Genomic DNA, 16,678 nt, shown 5'->3' with positions numbered 1-16,678 from the left:
GGAATTAAAAGCAAAAATGAACTATTGGGACCTCATCAAGATAAAAAGTTTCTGCACTGCAAAGGAAACAATCAACAAAACTAAAAGGCAACGGACAGAATGGGAAAAGATATTTGCCAATGACATATCAGATAAGGGGCTAGTATCCAAAATCTATAAGGAACTCACCAAACTCCACACCTTAAAAACAAAAAATCCAGTGAAGAAATGGACAGAAGGCATGAATAGACACTTTTCTAAAGAAGACATCCAGATGGCCAACAGACACATGAAAAGAAGCTCAACGTCACTCCTCATCAGGGAAATACAAATCAAAACCACACTGAGATAACACCTTACGCTGGTCAGAGTGGCTAAAATGAACAAATCAGGAGACCATAGATGTTGGCGAGGATGTGGAGAAACAGGAACCCTCTTCCACAGTTGGTGGGAATGCAAACTGGTGCAGCTCCTCTGGAAAACAGTGTGGAGGTTCCTCAAAAAATTAAAAATAGATCTACCCTATGACCTAGCAATAGCACTGCTAGGAATTTACCCAAGGGATATAGGAGTTCTGATGCATAGGGGCACTTCTACCCCAATGTTTATAGCAGCACTTTCAACAATAGCCAAATTATGGGAAGAGCCCAAATGCCCATCAACTGACAAATGGATAAAGAAGATGTGGTTTATGTATACAATGGAATACTACTTGGTAATGAGAAAGAATGAAATCCGGCCATTTGCGGCAATGTGGATCGAACTGGGGGGTATTATGCTAAGTGAAATAAGTCAGGCAGAGAAAGATAACGTATGTTTTCACTCATATGTGGATCCTGAGAAACTTAACAGAAGAGGGGGGGAAAATGTTACAGAGAGGGAAGGAGGCAAACCATAAGAGACTCTTAAATACTGAGAACAAAGCGAGAGTTGATGGAGGGTGGGGGAGAGGGGAAAATGGGTGATGGGCATTGAGGAGGGCACCTGTTGGGATGAGCACTGGGTGTTGTATGGAAACCAATTTGACAATAAATTATATTTAATATATAAAAAAGAAAGTAGGGGTAGAAGGAACATACCTCAAGATCATAAAGGCCATATGCAAAAGACACGCAACTAATATCATCCTCAATGAGGAAAAACTGAGAAATTTCACTATGAACTCCACCACAAAATATCAAGACACAGATGTCATGGATATACTGTGCACACCAGCAGTCTCCTGTCTCCATCTCTGCAAAATTCCCAGCCAGTGACCCCTTGGATGGCTGCCCAATATCCTCCCCACTGCTCTCCTTCCAGAACTCACCATATCCACCAGACTCCCTGTTCCCCAAGTACTTCAGTCTGTGCATTGCATCTGACAAAGTGGCCTCAACATTGTTTTCCAATTTTATATTCTGCTCTTCATCTGTGTCTTCTCAATGATGGTAAAAATAGTTTGAGACTGTTCCATCTAGTCTTTTTTTTTTAAGTTAAATTCAAGTTAATTAACATACAGTGCCGTTTTGGTTTCAGGAGAGGAGCCCAGTGGTTCATCTCTTACATATGACACCCAGTGCTCATCTGAAAAGTGCCCTTCTTAATACCCATCACCCACTCAGCCCATTACCCCACCCACCTCCCCTCCAGCAACCTTCAGTTTGTTCTTGGTTTTTAACAGTCTCATGGTTTGCCTCCCTCTGTTTTTATCTTGTTTTTCCTTCCCTTTTGCCATGTTCATCTGTTGTCTTTTTAAAATTTCACATATGAGTGAAATTATTTGATATCTGTCTTTCTCGGACTGACATAATTCACTTCGCATAATGCTCTCTAGTTCCATCCACATTGTGGCAAATGGCAAGATTTAATTTTTTTTGTTCCCTGAGTAGTATTCCATTGAGTACATCTTTATCCATTCTTCTGTCAGTGGATATTTGGAGTCTTTCCATACTTTGGCTATTGTTGATAGTACTGCTAGAAACATTGGGGTACATGTGCCCCTTTGAATCAGCATTTTTGTATCCTTTGATTAAATACCTATTAATGCAATTGCTGGGTTGTAGGGTAGTGATATTTTTAATTTTTTGAGGAACCTCTACACTGTTCTCCAGAGTGGCCACACTGGTTTGCATTCCCACCAGCAGTGCACCAGGGTTCCCTTTTCTCCACATCCTCTACAACATTTGTTATTTCCTGAGTTGTTAATTTTAGGCATTCAGACAGGTGTGAGATGGTATCTCATTGTGGTTTTGATTTGTATTTTCTTGATGATGAGTGATGTTGAGCATCTTTTCATGTGTCTGCTGGCCATCTGGATGTCTTCTTTGGAGAAGTGTCTATTCATGTCTTCTGCCCATTTCTTCACTGGAGTATTTGTTTTTTGGGTGTTGAGTTTGAGAAGTTCTTTACAGATTTTGGATATGAGCCATTTATCCAATATGTCATTTGAGAATTTCTTCTTCCATTCTGTCGGTTGCCTTTTAGTTTTGTTGATTGTTTGCTTTGCTGTGCAGAAGCTTTTTATATTGATGAGGTCCCAATAGTTCATTTTTGCTTTTATTTCCCTTGCCTCTGGAGAAATGTTCAATAAGAAGTGGCTGTATCCTAGGTCAAAGAAGTTGCTGTCTATTTTCTCCTGTAGAATTTTGATGGTTTCCTGTCTCACATTTAGGTCTTTCATCCATTTTCAATCTATTTTTGTGTATGGGGTAAGAAAGGGTCCAGGTTCATTCTTCTGTACATCGCTGTCCAGTTGTCCTAACACCATTTGCTGAAGAAACTGTCTTTTTCCATTGGATATTCTTTCCTGCTTTGTCAAAATTAGTTGGCCATATACTTGTGGGTCCATTTCTGAGCTCTCCATTACATTCCATTGATCTATGTGTCTGTTTTTTTGTGCCAGTACCATACTGTCTTGATGATTACAGCTTTGTAATACATCTTGAAGTCCAGAATTGTGATGCCTCCAGGTTTGGTTTTCTTTTTCAACATTCCTTTGGCCATTCAGAGTTTTTTCTGTTTCCACACAAATTTTAGAACTCTTTATTCTAGCTCTGTGAAGAATGCTGGTATTATTTTGATAGGGTTGTATTAAATGAGTAGATTGCTTTGGGCAGTATGAACATTTTAACAATATTTGTTCTTCCAATCCATGAACATGGAATAATTTTCTATTTCTTTGTTTCCTCTTCAATTTTTTCATAAGCTTTCTATAGTTAAGCAAACAGATCTTTTTATCTCTTTGCTTAGGTTCATTTCTAGATATCTTAAGGGTTTTGGTGCAATTTCTAAATGGGATCAATTCCTTGATATCTCTTTTTGCTGCTTCATTATTGGTGTAAAGAAATGCAGCTGATTTCTGTAGATTGATTTTATATCCTGCACTTTGCAGATGACATGATAGTCTTCATGGAAAACCTGAAAGTCTCCACCAAAAACAGCTAGAGCTGATCTATAGGTTTTTACCTCCAACGTATTCACTAATGCATTTCTAAATTTATGTATCTTCTATAATATAATCTCTGTTATGGCTTCAAAACTTCAGTTTTCTTCTCTACTCTTTCAGATGTGTAACATGGATAACATAATGAGTTTCCTATATTCTTGCCGTTGTATAATCTCGGCTATGATAAATGACTTATAGAGAGTCTGAGGTCCATTCATATTGTACACTCACCTCCACACACCTATTTCCAGAGACAGTTGCTCCCAGGGCTGTCTTGAAGCTGTAAGGGGTGGATAGTCATGGAAACCTTGTCCTGTGGCCTCCACTCTCCCAACATAGCATCTGATGAGGGAAATTTGGGCAGTGATGGCTCCCATGGGAGCCACACATTCACACATGCACTGACACCCATGTGGGGCTCCAACGGAAGGAAGCACTTTACACACAGACAGAGGGAACATGGCTCAGTGCTGACCTTGGGCTGGATCAGTGGGCAGAGACATGTCAGGTCCCACTCCACACATGGTGGAAGGTCATGAAGCTTCCACAGTCACCCAGAAAGCACATGCCCTTCCTGCCTGTGAACACCTGGCTGCCCCTCCTGGCCACACAGAGGCAGAAATCAAATTGGATGACCCCCACCTGGATCCCAGGGACTGGTGGTCACTTGGCTTTGGCCTCTTTTTCTCTTGTGGTCCTGTCAATTCTAGAAACGTTTGCTTCCCCTTTCTTGCAGTTGACGGATGCCAGCTACATCAGAAACATCATAAATAGCATTTCTCCATGTTAGAAGCAGATGGGTTCTCTAGAGAGGGTGTATCCCTGGTCCAACCTGACTGTGGGGCCCAACACCTGGTCCTCTCCTGTCCCAACCACACCCCTCTTATTCAGGTTGGGAAACTAACAATGATTGATTCTGCCATGTTCCAGGTACCCCTGACCCCACACCCATTGTGAGGAGTGGGGTTCAGGACAAAGTGCTACAGACCAGGTCCCTCTGCTAAGGTCACATGAGCAGCAGATGATGGAGTAATATTTACATTAGAATTAGCTTTGTCCCCCAGATCAGGGCACTCACCCATGCATTGTCCCCTACATCTTGCATGCAGGGCCCCAGAATGGGAAGGAGGACTCTGCCCCAGACACAAGGGGCACTGAGAGACAGGAGGGACTCATGGGCATGTTCCCAGGAAGTGGAGGTGGATGATGACACAGGAAAATAGAGAAGTCCATGAAGGCTGTGACAGAAAGAAAGCCCACACTCTAAGGCCAGGAGAGGGCTGTGTTTCCTTCCCTATTTCCCTGTATTTCTCCTCTGTGTTCATTGCCATGGTGACCTTGACCTGAATCATGCAGAAATGCCACAGGTATGTCTGCACTGACATGAGGCCACAGAAGATCTAGAACCCTCGTCACCTACAGCATCTCCGGAGCCTGGGAACCCCATGTGTGGTGGCACCCCCAGGATGTGGTGAGAATGACGGAGAACCCATAGGGGAGTCTCTGGGAGGGAAGGACGTGCCCTGGTCTCCTCACCTAGACAGGGCATCTCAGGAAAACTCGGGGTCCACTTACTGCACCTTCATGGACACCAGAGCCACCCCCTGGGGACAGGCTGTTCTCCTTCCTGTGGGGCTGCTGACGTGACAACCCCATGACCAGGCGGACCAGCCCCCAAGTGGCCACACCCTGTGCTTCTGTCTGTCCTGAGGGCACTGAGATCCCTCCATCTGCACAACCAGAGACAGAGGCAGGAGACGCCATGACCCCCACCCTCACAGCCCTGCTTCTCCTCGGTGAGATCTCAGGAGGGGAGGGGATGCCCTAGTCTGGGAGGGACCCACAGTCTCAGCCAGGCCCTGGGGTTTCAGAGACCCCAGGCACAGGAGGCTCATGGGGAGGAGGGGTTCTGCTCAGGATTTGGGGCCATCCTCTCACAGGAACTCTCTTCCAGGGATGAGTGTGGGCCCCAGGACCCGAGGGCAGGCAGGTAAGTGTGTCCCTAGGGGTCCCTAGGAGCATGTCTCCTCCTCGCTGGAGACAGGGGTCACCTACCAGGCAGCTGCAAATGGAGAACAGCAGTTCTGGGCGGATGGAGAGGGGACGTCTGGGGGATTGGGTCTGAGCTGAGAACTGGGGGTGGGGAAGGTCTTGTGATTTTGCCCTGTTTCCTTCCAGGGACCCTCCCCAAACCCACCATCTGGGCTGAGCCAGGCCTTGTGGTCCCCTGGGGGGCACCTGTGACCATCTGCTGTCAGGGGACTCAGGAGTCCCAAGTGTTCCTTCTGGATGAAGAGGGAAGATTAGGGCTTCGGGATGTTCATTTCCCAAAGAAGCCTGGGAACACGGCCAAGTTCTCCATCACACACATGACAGATAGACATGCAGGACGGTATCACTGTTCCTATCGGAGCCCCGCTGGCTTGTCAGAGCGCAGTGACCCCCTGGAGCTGGTGGTGACAGGTGCGAGCCCCCTCAGGGTCCCCGCCCCAGGCTCTGCCTTCAGGGAGGGGGTCTGCTCCCAGAGCATCTCCCTCTCACAGTCCAGCCCTGGGGGTATTGTGGGGGGTGGAATCTGAGCCCCATTTAACATGCCCCCTCCTCTCCTAGGATTCCATGGCAAACCCCGTCTCTCAGCCCTGCCCAGCCCCGTCGTGACCTCAGGAGGGAAGGTGACCCTCCAGTGTGCCTCATGGATGGGATTCCATAGGTTCGTCCTGATGAAGGAAGGAGAACCCAGACCCGCCTGGACCCTGGACTCCCAGCAACCCACCAGTGGACGGTTCCAGGCCCTGTTTCCTGTGGGCCCTGTGACCCCCAGCGCCAGGTGGACGTTCAGATGCCATGGCTATTTCAACAACACTCCCCAGGTGTGGTCACACCCCAGTGACCCCCTAGAACTGCTGGTCTCAGGTGAGGGAGTCTGATTTTTGTTGCATCTGTGTTTTGACCACCAGACAGGTTATGGAGGCTCTGCTCCCAGGGGAGCCCCAGATCAGAGGGTGGGGTGAGGGGATCATAGGGATCTCACAGGTCAGAGACACAGAATGTGAGAGACACTGAGACCTGGGGGTCAGGACAGGAGAAGAGAGTTTTGGGGACAATCTGCTCCTCAATCCACGACTGGTTGTCTCCCAGGTATGTCCAGGAAGCCCTCCCTCCTGACCCAGCGGAGCCCCGTCGTGACCCCTGGACAGAGGCTGACCCTCCAGTGTCGCTCTGACGTCGGCTATGACAGATTCGCTCTATACAAGGAGGCGGCACGTGACCTTCCCCAGCACCTTAGCCTGCAGCCCCAGGCTGGGCTCTCGGGGGCCGACTTCCCCCTGGGCCCAGTGAGCGGCTCCCACGGGGGCCGGTACACATGCTATGGTGGACACAACCTCTCCTCCGAGTGGTCGGCCCCCAGTGACCCCCTGGACATCCTGGTCACAGGTGAGGGGACACGGGTTCAGTCAGGGCCCCCGACTCTGCACAGGCCCTGCTGGGAGTGTCCCAGGTGGTGGTGGCTGGGATCAGGGGTGTGGGGTCCCCAGGGAGGGACAGAGACAGAGAGACAGACGGGACGGGGAAGGGGAGAGACTCAGAGGACAGACAGACAGACTCAGTTCAGAGCAAGGATGGATAGCCCCTCACCTGCCTTCCTCTCTCTAGGACAGCTCTCCTACACACCCTCCCTCTCAGTGCAGCCAGGACCCATGGTGGCCTCAGGAGAGAATGTGACCCTGCTGTGTCAGTCCTGGAGCTCTGTGAATACTTTCTTTCTGTCCAAGGAGGGAGCAGCCGACCCTCCCCTGCGTCTTAGATCAAAGTACCGAGCTGGACATTACCAGGCCAAATTCTCCATGAATCCTGTGACCTCAGCCCAGGGGGGGACCTACAGGTGCTACGGCTCATATAGCAACTTCCCCTACCTGTTGTCACACCCCAGTGACGCCCTGGAGCTCCTGGTCTCAGGTGAGGGAGTCTGATTTTTGTTGCATCCGTGTTTTGACCACCAGACAGGTTATGGAGGCTTTGCTCCCAGGGGGGCCCCAGATCAGAGGGTGGGGGGAGGAGACATGGGGATCTCACAGGTCAGAGAGACAGAATGTGAGAGATACTGAGACCTGGGGGCCAGGATAGGAGAAGAGACGTTTGGGGAGAATCTGCTCCTCAATCCACGACTGGTTGTCTCCCAAGTGTGTCCAGGAAGCCCTCCCTCCTGACCCAGCAGAGCCCTTTCTTGACCCCTGGACAGAGGCTGACCTTCCAGTGTCGCTCTGATGTCGGCTATGACAGATTCTCTCTATACAAGGAGGCGGCACGTGACCTTCCCCAGCACCTTAGCCTGCAGCCCCAGGCTGGGTTCTCGGGGGCCGACTTCCCCCTGGGCCCAGTGAGCGGCTCCCACGGGGGCCGGTACACATGCTATGGTGGACACAACCTCTCCTCCGAGTGGTCGGCCCCCAGGGACCCCCTGGACATCCTGGTCACAGGTGAGGGGACACGGGTTCAGTCAGGGCCGCCGACTCTGCACAGGCCCTGCTGGGGGTGTCCCAGGTGGTGGTGGCTGGGATCAGGGGTGTGGGGTCCCCAGGGAGGGAGAGAGACAGAGAGATAGGGGATGGGGAAGGGGAGAGACTCAGAGGACAGACAGGCAGACTCAGTTCAGAGCAAGGATGGACAGCCCCTCACCTGCCTTCCTCTCTCCAGGACAGCTCCCCTCCACACCCTCCCTCTCAGTGCAGCCAGGACCCATGGTGGCCTCAGGAGAGAATGTGACCCTGCTGTGTCAGTCCTGGAGCTCTGTGGACACTTTCCTTCTGTCCAAGGAGGGGGCACCCGATCCCCCCCTGTGTCTTAGATCAGAGTACCGAGATGGGCATTACCAGGCCAAATTCTCCATGAATCCTGTGACCTCAGCCCAGGGGGGGACCTACAGGTGCTACGGCTCATACAGCACCTCCCCCTACCTGTTGTCACACCCAGTGACCCTGGAGCTCCAGGTCTCAGGTGAGGGGTCCCCAACCCTGTCCTTACTGACTCCATCAGCTCAGGGCCCAACCCTCAGGAAAACCTGACAGTGACAAATAAAGGGTTCAGGGGACTCTGTAAAGTAGGGTCCAGCCCAGGAGAGGTTGGAAAGAGCAGGGATCTCCACCCAGGCTCCCCCATCCTTCAGTCTCAGCAGAGATGAGAGGTAGGGTGTGGGTGAGGGGTGGGTGAAGGATCCCGAGTAGACAGAGGCCTCCTACTCTCTTCCTGATGCCTCCATATCAGAATCTGAACTGTGGTGTCAGGCCCCATGGACTCTCCCCTAGAGGGAAGTCTCTATACCTGTGGGCTCTGCTCTGCTGCCCCTTATGCTTACCTGGGGGCCTCACTGCCACTGGGTGCACACCTGATACCAGGTTCAAAGCTTTTCAACCTTATTCGTAAAAATGGTGTCAATTCATAGCTTGTTTTAAGAATTGGTTAACTACTTTAATACCACAAAGTAAGTTGTCTGAATAATAGTTAAGTATACCTAAGGGAGCTATTGGTTTGGGCATATTTTTATGTGCCGTTAACTCATTATGCACTCTCTGACTTCCCATTGCTGTTTTTTTTTTCTAATTAATTTATTTATTGGGGCACCTGGGTGGCTCATTCAGTTGAGTGTCCAAATTCAGCACAGGTCATGATCTCGTGGTTCGTGGGTGTGAGCCCCACATTGGGCTCTGTGCTGATGGCTCAGAGCCTGGAACGTGCTCTGGATTCTGTCTCTCCCCCTCTCTCTGCCCCTCCCCTGCTTGCACTCTGTCTCTCCTTCTCTCTCAAAAATAAATAAACATTAAAAATATTTTTTAATTCAAGTTAGTTAACACACTATGTAGTATTGGCTTCAGTAGCAGAACCCAGTGATGTATCACTTAAAATCATTCTCTATTTTTATCTTATTTTCCTTCCCTTCCCCTCTGTTCATCTGTTGTCTGTCTTAAGTTTCACATGTGAGTGAAATTATATGATATTTGTTTTTCTCTGACTGACGTATTTAGCCTTAGCATAATACACTCTAGCTCCATCCACATTGTTGCAAATGGCAAGATTTTATTCTTTTCCATCACAGAGTAGTATTCCGTGTGTGTGTGTGTGTGTGTGTGTGTGTGTGTATCCTACACACACACACATACACACCACATCTTCTTTATCCATTCATCAGAAAATGGACATTGGGCTTTTTGCATAATTTGGCTATTGTTGATAGTGCTGCTATAAACCTTGGAGTGCATGTGCCCCTTTGAATCAACATTTTTCTATTCTTTGGATAACACCTACAATTACAATTTCTGGGTCTAACATACTTATATTTTTAGTTTTTTGAGGACCCTCCATACTGTTTTCCAGAGTGGGTACAACAGTTTGCATTCCCACCAGCAGTGTAAAGGGTTCCCCCTTCTCCCCATCCTGGCCAACATCTGTTGTTTCCTGAGGTGTTAACATTAGCAATTCTGACAGGTGTGAGGTGGTTATCATTCTGGTTTTGATTTATATTTCTCTGAAATGAGAGATGTTGAGGATCTTTTCATGTGTCTGTTAGCCATCTGGATATCTTCTTTGGAAAATTGCCTATTCATGGTTTCTGCCCATTTCTTCACTGGATTATTTGGTTTCGTGGGATTGAGTGTGATGCATTCTTTATAGATTTTAGATACTATTCTTTATATGATATATCATTTGAAAATACTTCTCCCAGTCCATTGGTTGCCTTTTAGTTTTGTTGACTGCTTCCTTCATTGTGCAGAAGCTTTTCATCTTGATGAGGTCCTTACAGTTCATTTTTGTTTTCGTTTCCCTTGCCTCCAGACATGTCTAGTAAGAAGTTGCTGTGGTGAAGGTCAAAGAGGCTACTTCCTGTGTTTTCCTCTGGGATTTTGATGGTTTCCTGTCTTATCTTTAGGTCTTTTATTCATTTTGAATTTATTTATCTGTATGGTGTAAGAAAGTGGTCCAGTTTCATTCTTCTGCATGTAGCTGTCCAGTTTTCCCAGCACCGTTTGCTGAAAAGACTGTCTCTTTTGCATTGGATACTCTTTCCTATATTGTTGAAGATTAGTTGGCCATAAATGTGTCAGTCCATTACTGGGTTCAACTGATCTATGTGTCTGTTTCTGTGCCAGTACCATACGGTCTTGTTGATTATAGCTTTGTAGTACAGCAAGAAGTCCAGAATTGTGATGCCTCCTACTTTGGTTTCTTTTTCAACATTACTTTCAGTATTTGGGGTCTGTAATTTTTGTCTCTCTCTCTTTATTTATTTATTTTTTTTGCTATTTTGATTTTCATATTAAAATTAGGTAATAGCTTTTCATGATTTCCTTGTCTTTGTGTTCACTTGATATTATAATTCCACTGAACTTTTCTGTTCCTTGAAGTTGAAAACCATACATAGGGACTTCCTCAGTTTGACCCTGTGAGATAGTGGGAGCAAAGTTTGTCTTTGACAATGTAAATAAAATGATTAGCTATCCTTACTGGAAACATCACCAGATTTCTAGAGTTTGTCCCAAAACACCAAGATGATGATGGAGCCTCCCATTATGGGCATGCCTCCCTGAATTGTCTCCATTCACCAAGCCTGAGACCAGGTGTTCCTGTCAGTCTTCCTGCCCCAGGCCACAGACATGACTGGAGTTCTGTTGAGGAACAGACAGACCACACCTCTCTGTCTCTCCCTTTCTCTAGACAGGAAGATCTATATATCCATACAAATACACGTGATTATGTATTCATATATCTATTTCTGTTAATATAAATATATATGGTTATATATGTATATACAAATGATCTATGAATATATAATATATATATATATATATATATATATATATCTACAGATATTCATCCTCATGGCCATACTCTTCATTCAATAGCTTTTCACAATAGGATCTCCCTGCCTAGACCCACACACAAGCAAGGAATAATGGTGTTTATGTGACCCAGTAAATGAACATCACCTTTAGGAAATACATACTAATGTGTTTTGTATAGATGTGTGCACCTATCTATGTGTATATCTATCAACCAGTGTGGGCATTTCTAATTATATGAAAAATGAATTAATGGAAGCACATGAGGATGTAAAGTTCCAGGTACAGATTAAAATGCAGTCCCAGAAAGATGGGAGCTGGCTGAGATGGAGGGAAGGAGACCCTGCCCCGGAATATCCAGTCCCTCTGTGCTCCTAACTTTCAGGAGCCCCTGATACCAACCCCTCATCCATGGATGCTGGATCCTTGGCTGTTGAATAAATGGGAACTCTCAGCTGTGGGGACATGAGCACAGGGGGTTTTGTATCCCAGACTGAACAGGGGACATATAAGGACACAATTATTTCCGTGTTGGGAGGATATTTTTCTCCCCAACCCTGAACTCCTAGGGCACAGGTAGCATCTACTCCAGAGTGACTCATAAGCAAAGTCTGAATTCAAAGAAGACATGGAGATGGAAGAAATCCAATGAGTATGCCAAAGGAAACCCCATTACTGCAGAGAAGGGGTTGTTCAGGAACTGTATAAAAACTATGTAATGAGGAAATGAGGGATATAGAACACAGAGTCAGAAGACAGGCTGGACAGTGGTCTCAGGCTCCTGAGCATCTGCTTCTATTTTCCCCACAGTAGCAGCTGACACCATCAGCCCACCCCAAAACAAGTCAGACCCCCACATTGGTGAGTAGAAGAAAATCTCAGTTTTGGGACTGGCATGGAGGGTAAAGTCCTATCAAGGGGAGGTGGGTGACTTTGGTGGGCATCCAGGATCCGGGGTGATTTGGCTCTCCCCTGACCTCTGTAACCTCTTGGTCCTCATTCCTAGCCTCCAACCCCAAAGATTACACGCTGGAGAATCTCATCCGCATGGGTGTGGCAGGCTTGGTCCTGGTGGTCCTCGGGATTCTGCTATTTCAGCCTCGACACAGCCACAGAAGAACCCCAGATGCAACCAGGAGACAAACACAATGAGAAAATGGAGACAACCCACCATTCCGTGTGGCAGAGCTCTAGGAATGAACCTAATGGTCCAGGGGGTTCTGGAAGAAAATCTGCAGCTTTGCCAGCAGAACTGTCCGCTGAGAAACTGTCTGGGCTGTTGCCTGGCCAGGACTCTTCGTCCATGAACTGTGGTACTTTCCCTCCTGCCATTGATGGATTCCCTTCACTGCCACCCTGTCTTTTTTCATCCCTGTGACAGGAGGGTACATCTCACACTGGTTTAGGTTCATACCTTCCTACAGTGTCATGTTCTGGTCCACTTTACTGGGATACATTTTCCTTTATTTTCAATTTTCACATTCCCTAATGTGTGCTGTCCACTTCCATTCCTTCAGCACCAAACAAAATATCTGTTTTAATAAGTGAGTAAGTGGGTGAAAATCAGATCCACTTTGTGACAGAAAAATCCAAAACCAATGCCTTAACTCCCTCTGGACTCATAAAGCTCTTTGCTCCTCATCCAATGATTCCCGGGGTATTTTCCAGAAATACCCATAGTTGGACTGAGCACAGGGTTGTCTGAAGTGACAGCCTGGTGCTGTGCTGCTACACTGGTTCACGAAATAATCGTTTTTTAGAAAGCTGCTTCCCACGGCGTTTGCCCATTTCTTCGGTGTAAACACGCCCTTCATGGCCAACATCAAGATGTCATGTGAATGCAATGTGTGCCCAGCATGGACACAGTCATCCTTCACAGGTGAGTGTGATCCAGATGTGGGACACCTCACTGGTAACCCCAGCATGTACGTATGCTTCCTTCTATTTGTAAGATCCTTGGATTTACCACTTCAGTGTAATGCCACAGTTTCAGTGAATTGTAATCTCCACTCCTAGTACATTCACATGAGAGGCAAGAGAACACAATTGCAAAATCAATTGTTGGAGAAAATACCGTGTACTTAGAATTTCAATACATTACTGGTAGGAGTATAAATTGTTCCATTCAATTTGGGGAGTAGATCAGATTCACCTGGTCAAAGGAAGAGACACAGCTCTGTCCCACAACTCTATGCCCTAGAGGAAACCGTGTGCATATGCATGCTGATATATGCATGAGAATATTGACAAGGGTGTCATTTAGTGTAGATAAAACCATACAAACAAATCAACAGTTTCAATGTTTATTTATTTTTGGGACAGAGAGAGACAGAGCATGAACGGGGGAGGGGCAGAGAGAGAAGGAGACACAGAATCGGAAACAGGCTCCAGGCTCTGAGCCATCAGCCCAGAGCCCGACGCGGGGCTCGAACTCACGGACCGCGAGATCGTGACCTGGCTGAAGTTGGACGCTTAACCAACTGCGCCACCCAGGCGCCCCACAAATCAACAGTTTCAAACACCACATTAAATAAATGAAAGAAAACATCAAGAAGCCTGTATGTAGGATTATTCTATCACATACTTAATGTCAAGAAGAGACCACAGTTATTATTTAAGCAGGCATGACTAACTTCAGCCATATAAAGAATGGAAGGAAAAACTTCCTATGCAATCCATTATGGTGGTAACCATATAAATGCCTGAGCTTCATATAGGTCTGTCCTTAAGAGTCTGCCTGTTCCACCTCACTACCTCCCCCTCTGACCTATCCAAGCACTTTCCTGAGCAGCTGGCTCAGCTGAACCATCACTTCCAGCTCATTTGTGGACTGTCTTTCCCTCAGTCTCAGTAATTTTAGGGCAGGCAGCTGTGTTCAGGGATGCTGGCATATGGGGACAGGGTCTCTGCACTCCATTCCCAGGAGAAACTTACTGGAGGCTTGACCTTGAAAACAGAGGTAGATTCCCTCAGCCTCAGTGTTGTCATGAAAAGTGGAAATGATATTTTGGTGGTGGAGAGTTTCTGACACAAGGAAATCTCCGATGACAGGCTTTTGAAATAATTTATGCTCCACAGACAGTAGTCCTTCCTTTATTGACCTTCCTTGTGGAGAAGAGAAAAAAATTAGGGCCCCTTGAAGAGAGGCTCCCATTCCTTCCTGGGCTTTCCTTGCAGCAGGGTCCCAGATGTGCTGGTCCCTTTCTATGGCAGTGATCATGTGACCCTCCACACCTATGGAAAGAGGGATGCTCTGAGCTCCAGAATAACCAGGTTCTCTGAGGTCCCAGAACAAGACAGTAGACCCCAATCAATAACTGTGGGCATTGTAAATGCCGTGAACAAAACAGCTCTGGGAGACTGTAGAGTCCACTTAGGAAGTTTTAGTGACACAGCAGAACAGAAAGACTGAGAATAGTCTTATAAGAAAGGAAGGACAATATCATCATCAAATGTAGTTGCTTTGATTCAGTGAGCCACAATAGTTAGAAACAAGGATTATCAGAAAATTTTTGGATGATATCTATGTTTCTGAAAAAGGAACAGTTCAGCAGGCTGATGAACAATATCTAAGTTGTCCAGCTACAGAAACAGCAAGATACCAGATTGTTTTTCAGACTTTTTTGTGATATTTTAAAGGTTCAATAAAAGCTGTACTGATGAGAGGAAAAAAAAGAAAATAATTACATTTACAATGACATAAAAATAATAAAATAGTTGGGAATAAATTTAACCCAAAAGGTGAAAGAGCTGTACTCTGGAAACTGTGAGACTTTGATGAAAAAAAATGAAGATGAAAACACATGGAAAGATATCCCATGTTCATGGACTGGAAGAATATTATTGTTCAGATACCTATATATCACCCATATTACCCAGATGTCCATGTTAGCCAGATGTCTATAATAATGAGAATGGATAAATACATGTTGATATATTTATGCAAGAAATCTTATATTGCAATCCAATGAAATAGAGCTAAAAAAATCATTATGTGTATATCATAGCAATATAAACTGAAGTACAAAAAAGATAGATGCGAAGCTGGTAATTTAAAAAATTTGAAAGAATTATGTATTTGGGTGCATATATGTATGTATGTGTGTGAAAATATATATGTTTACATTTATTACAATTACATATTTTACAAAGAGAGACAAGTGCCTTAAAACCATATTCACAATTACATATTTTACAAGGAGAGGTAAGTGCCTTAAAACTGTATTTCCAACAAATATCAAGATATGAAGTTAAAGGAGGAGATGGCATAAGGGAAAATATGTAGATGGATTAGGTTATGTGGTCATTGCAACCTTCTTGTTTTAAGTTGGAGAGTGTTGCTGTTTTGGGTTTTTGATCATAAAATGTTTTAGGGTGAGTTTTTTGACATTCTTAATTGGCTATTAGAAAGTGAATTTCCTATAGCATCATGTTAATGGATATTTATATATTTATATAAAATTTACAGAGAGATACAGATAGATGAATCTCTGAGTTTGGATTTCTGGGTCATAAGATGAATTTCAGATAAAACCATAAGATCCAGAATTTACATGCATTATTCTTTGCTAATAAAGTGAAACTCTATGACTCTAAATAACTGCAGGGGCGCCTGGGTGGCTCAGTCGGTTAAGTGTCCGACTTCGGCTCAGGTCATGATCTCACAGTCCATGAGTTCAAGCCCCACGTCGGGCTCTGTGCTGATGGCTCAGAGCCTGGAGCCTGTTTCGGATTCTGTGTCTCCCTCTCTCTCTGACCCTCCCCCATTCATGCTCTGTCTCTCTCTGTCTCAAAAATAAATAAACGTTAAAAAAATTTTTTTTAAAAAATAAATAAATAACTGCATATTCCTTCTACAGGGAAATTAAATAATTTTTGACAAGTATTAGCTCAATACTAAAAATATCATCTTAGAACATCATTTTGATTTATACAGTGTAATTCTTTTTTAAATTTTTTTATTTTAATGTTTATTTATTTTTGAGACAGTGTGAGAGACAGAGTGCAAGCAGGGGAGGGACAGACAGAGGGAGACACAGAATCTGAAGCAGGTTCCAGGCTCTGAACTGTCAGCACAGAGCCCAACGCGGAGCTAGAACTCACGAACCGTGAGATCATGACCTGAGCCAAAGTCGGACACTTAACCGACTGAGCCACCCAGGGGCCCTAATTCTTTTTATGATAGTATCTACTACAAATGTTGCACATTACATATGAAGGTTTTGTAGCTTAGACTTTTAAAAAAAAAACTATCATTTCGTCATTCTGAGTATGAGGGATTGTGTCTGTGTTTCAAGTCTGACCACAGTAAATGATGCGACACAACAGCTCTGAACAATTTCCAGGAAGCCTGGCTTTACCCTAAGCTGAACCACCCCACCCCATCCCCCCCCCCCCGCCCTGCACCACCCATAAGCAAAGCAAAAAGAGCCTGTATGCA

General features: G+C 45.7%; 1 protein-coding gene across 10 annotated transcripts; it reads left to right on the top strand.

Moving 5' to 3' along the window:
* Positions 1-3,130: 3,130 nt before the first annotated feature.
* LOC125152952 (leukocyte immunoglobulin-like receptor subfamily A member 6) lies at positions 3,131-13,629 on the top strand. Of its 10 annotated transcripts, none has more exons than XR_007147371.1 (10): positions 3,131-4,877; positions 5,069-5,202; positions 5,361-5,396; positions 5,585-5,869; positions 6,017-6,319; positions 6,545-6,841; positions 7,061-7,363; positions 7,647-7,884; positions 12,052-12,099; positions 12,245-12,307. XR_007147371.1 is itself a non-coding variant. In XM_047835660.1 (10 exons), exons 1-10 carry the CDS (start codon positions 4,852-4,854, stop codon positions 12,388-12,390), a joined length of 1,878 nt encoding a protein of 625 aa, XP_047691616.1. In that variant the 5' UTR covers positions 3,131-4,851; the 3' UTR covers positions 12,391-13,629. The 10 variants fall into 10 exon arrangements, 8 of the variants coding, with proteins under 8 accessions (XP_047691616.1, XP_047691615.1, XP_047691617.1 ...); XR_007147370.1 differs by having other exon boundaries at positions 12,049-12,099; positions 12,245-12,260; XM_047835660.1 differs by lacking the exon at positions 7,647-7,884 and adding an exon at positions 8,102-8,401 and having other exon boundaries at positions 12,245-13,629.
* The last annotated feature ends 3,049 nt before the right edge of the window (positions 13,630-16,678 follow it).

Source organism: Prionailurus viverrinus, chromosome E2 (assembly GCF_022837055.1).
Source record: "Prionailurus viverrinus isolate Anna chromosome E2, UM_Priviv_1.0, whole genome shotgun sequence".
In the NCBI taxonomy this organism is placed as follows: Eukaryota; Metazoa; Chordata; class Mammalia; order Carnivora; family Felidae; genus Prionailurus; species Prionailurus viverrinus.
This window is presented reverse-complemented; position numbering and strand designations above follow the sequence as displayed.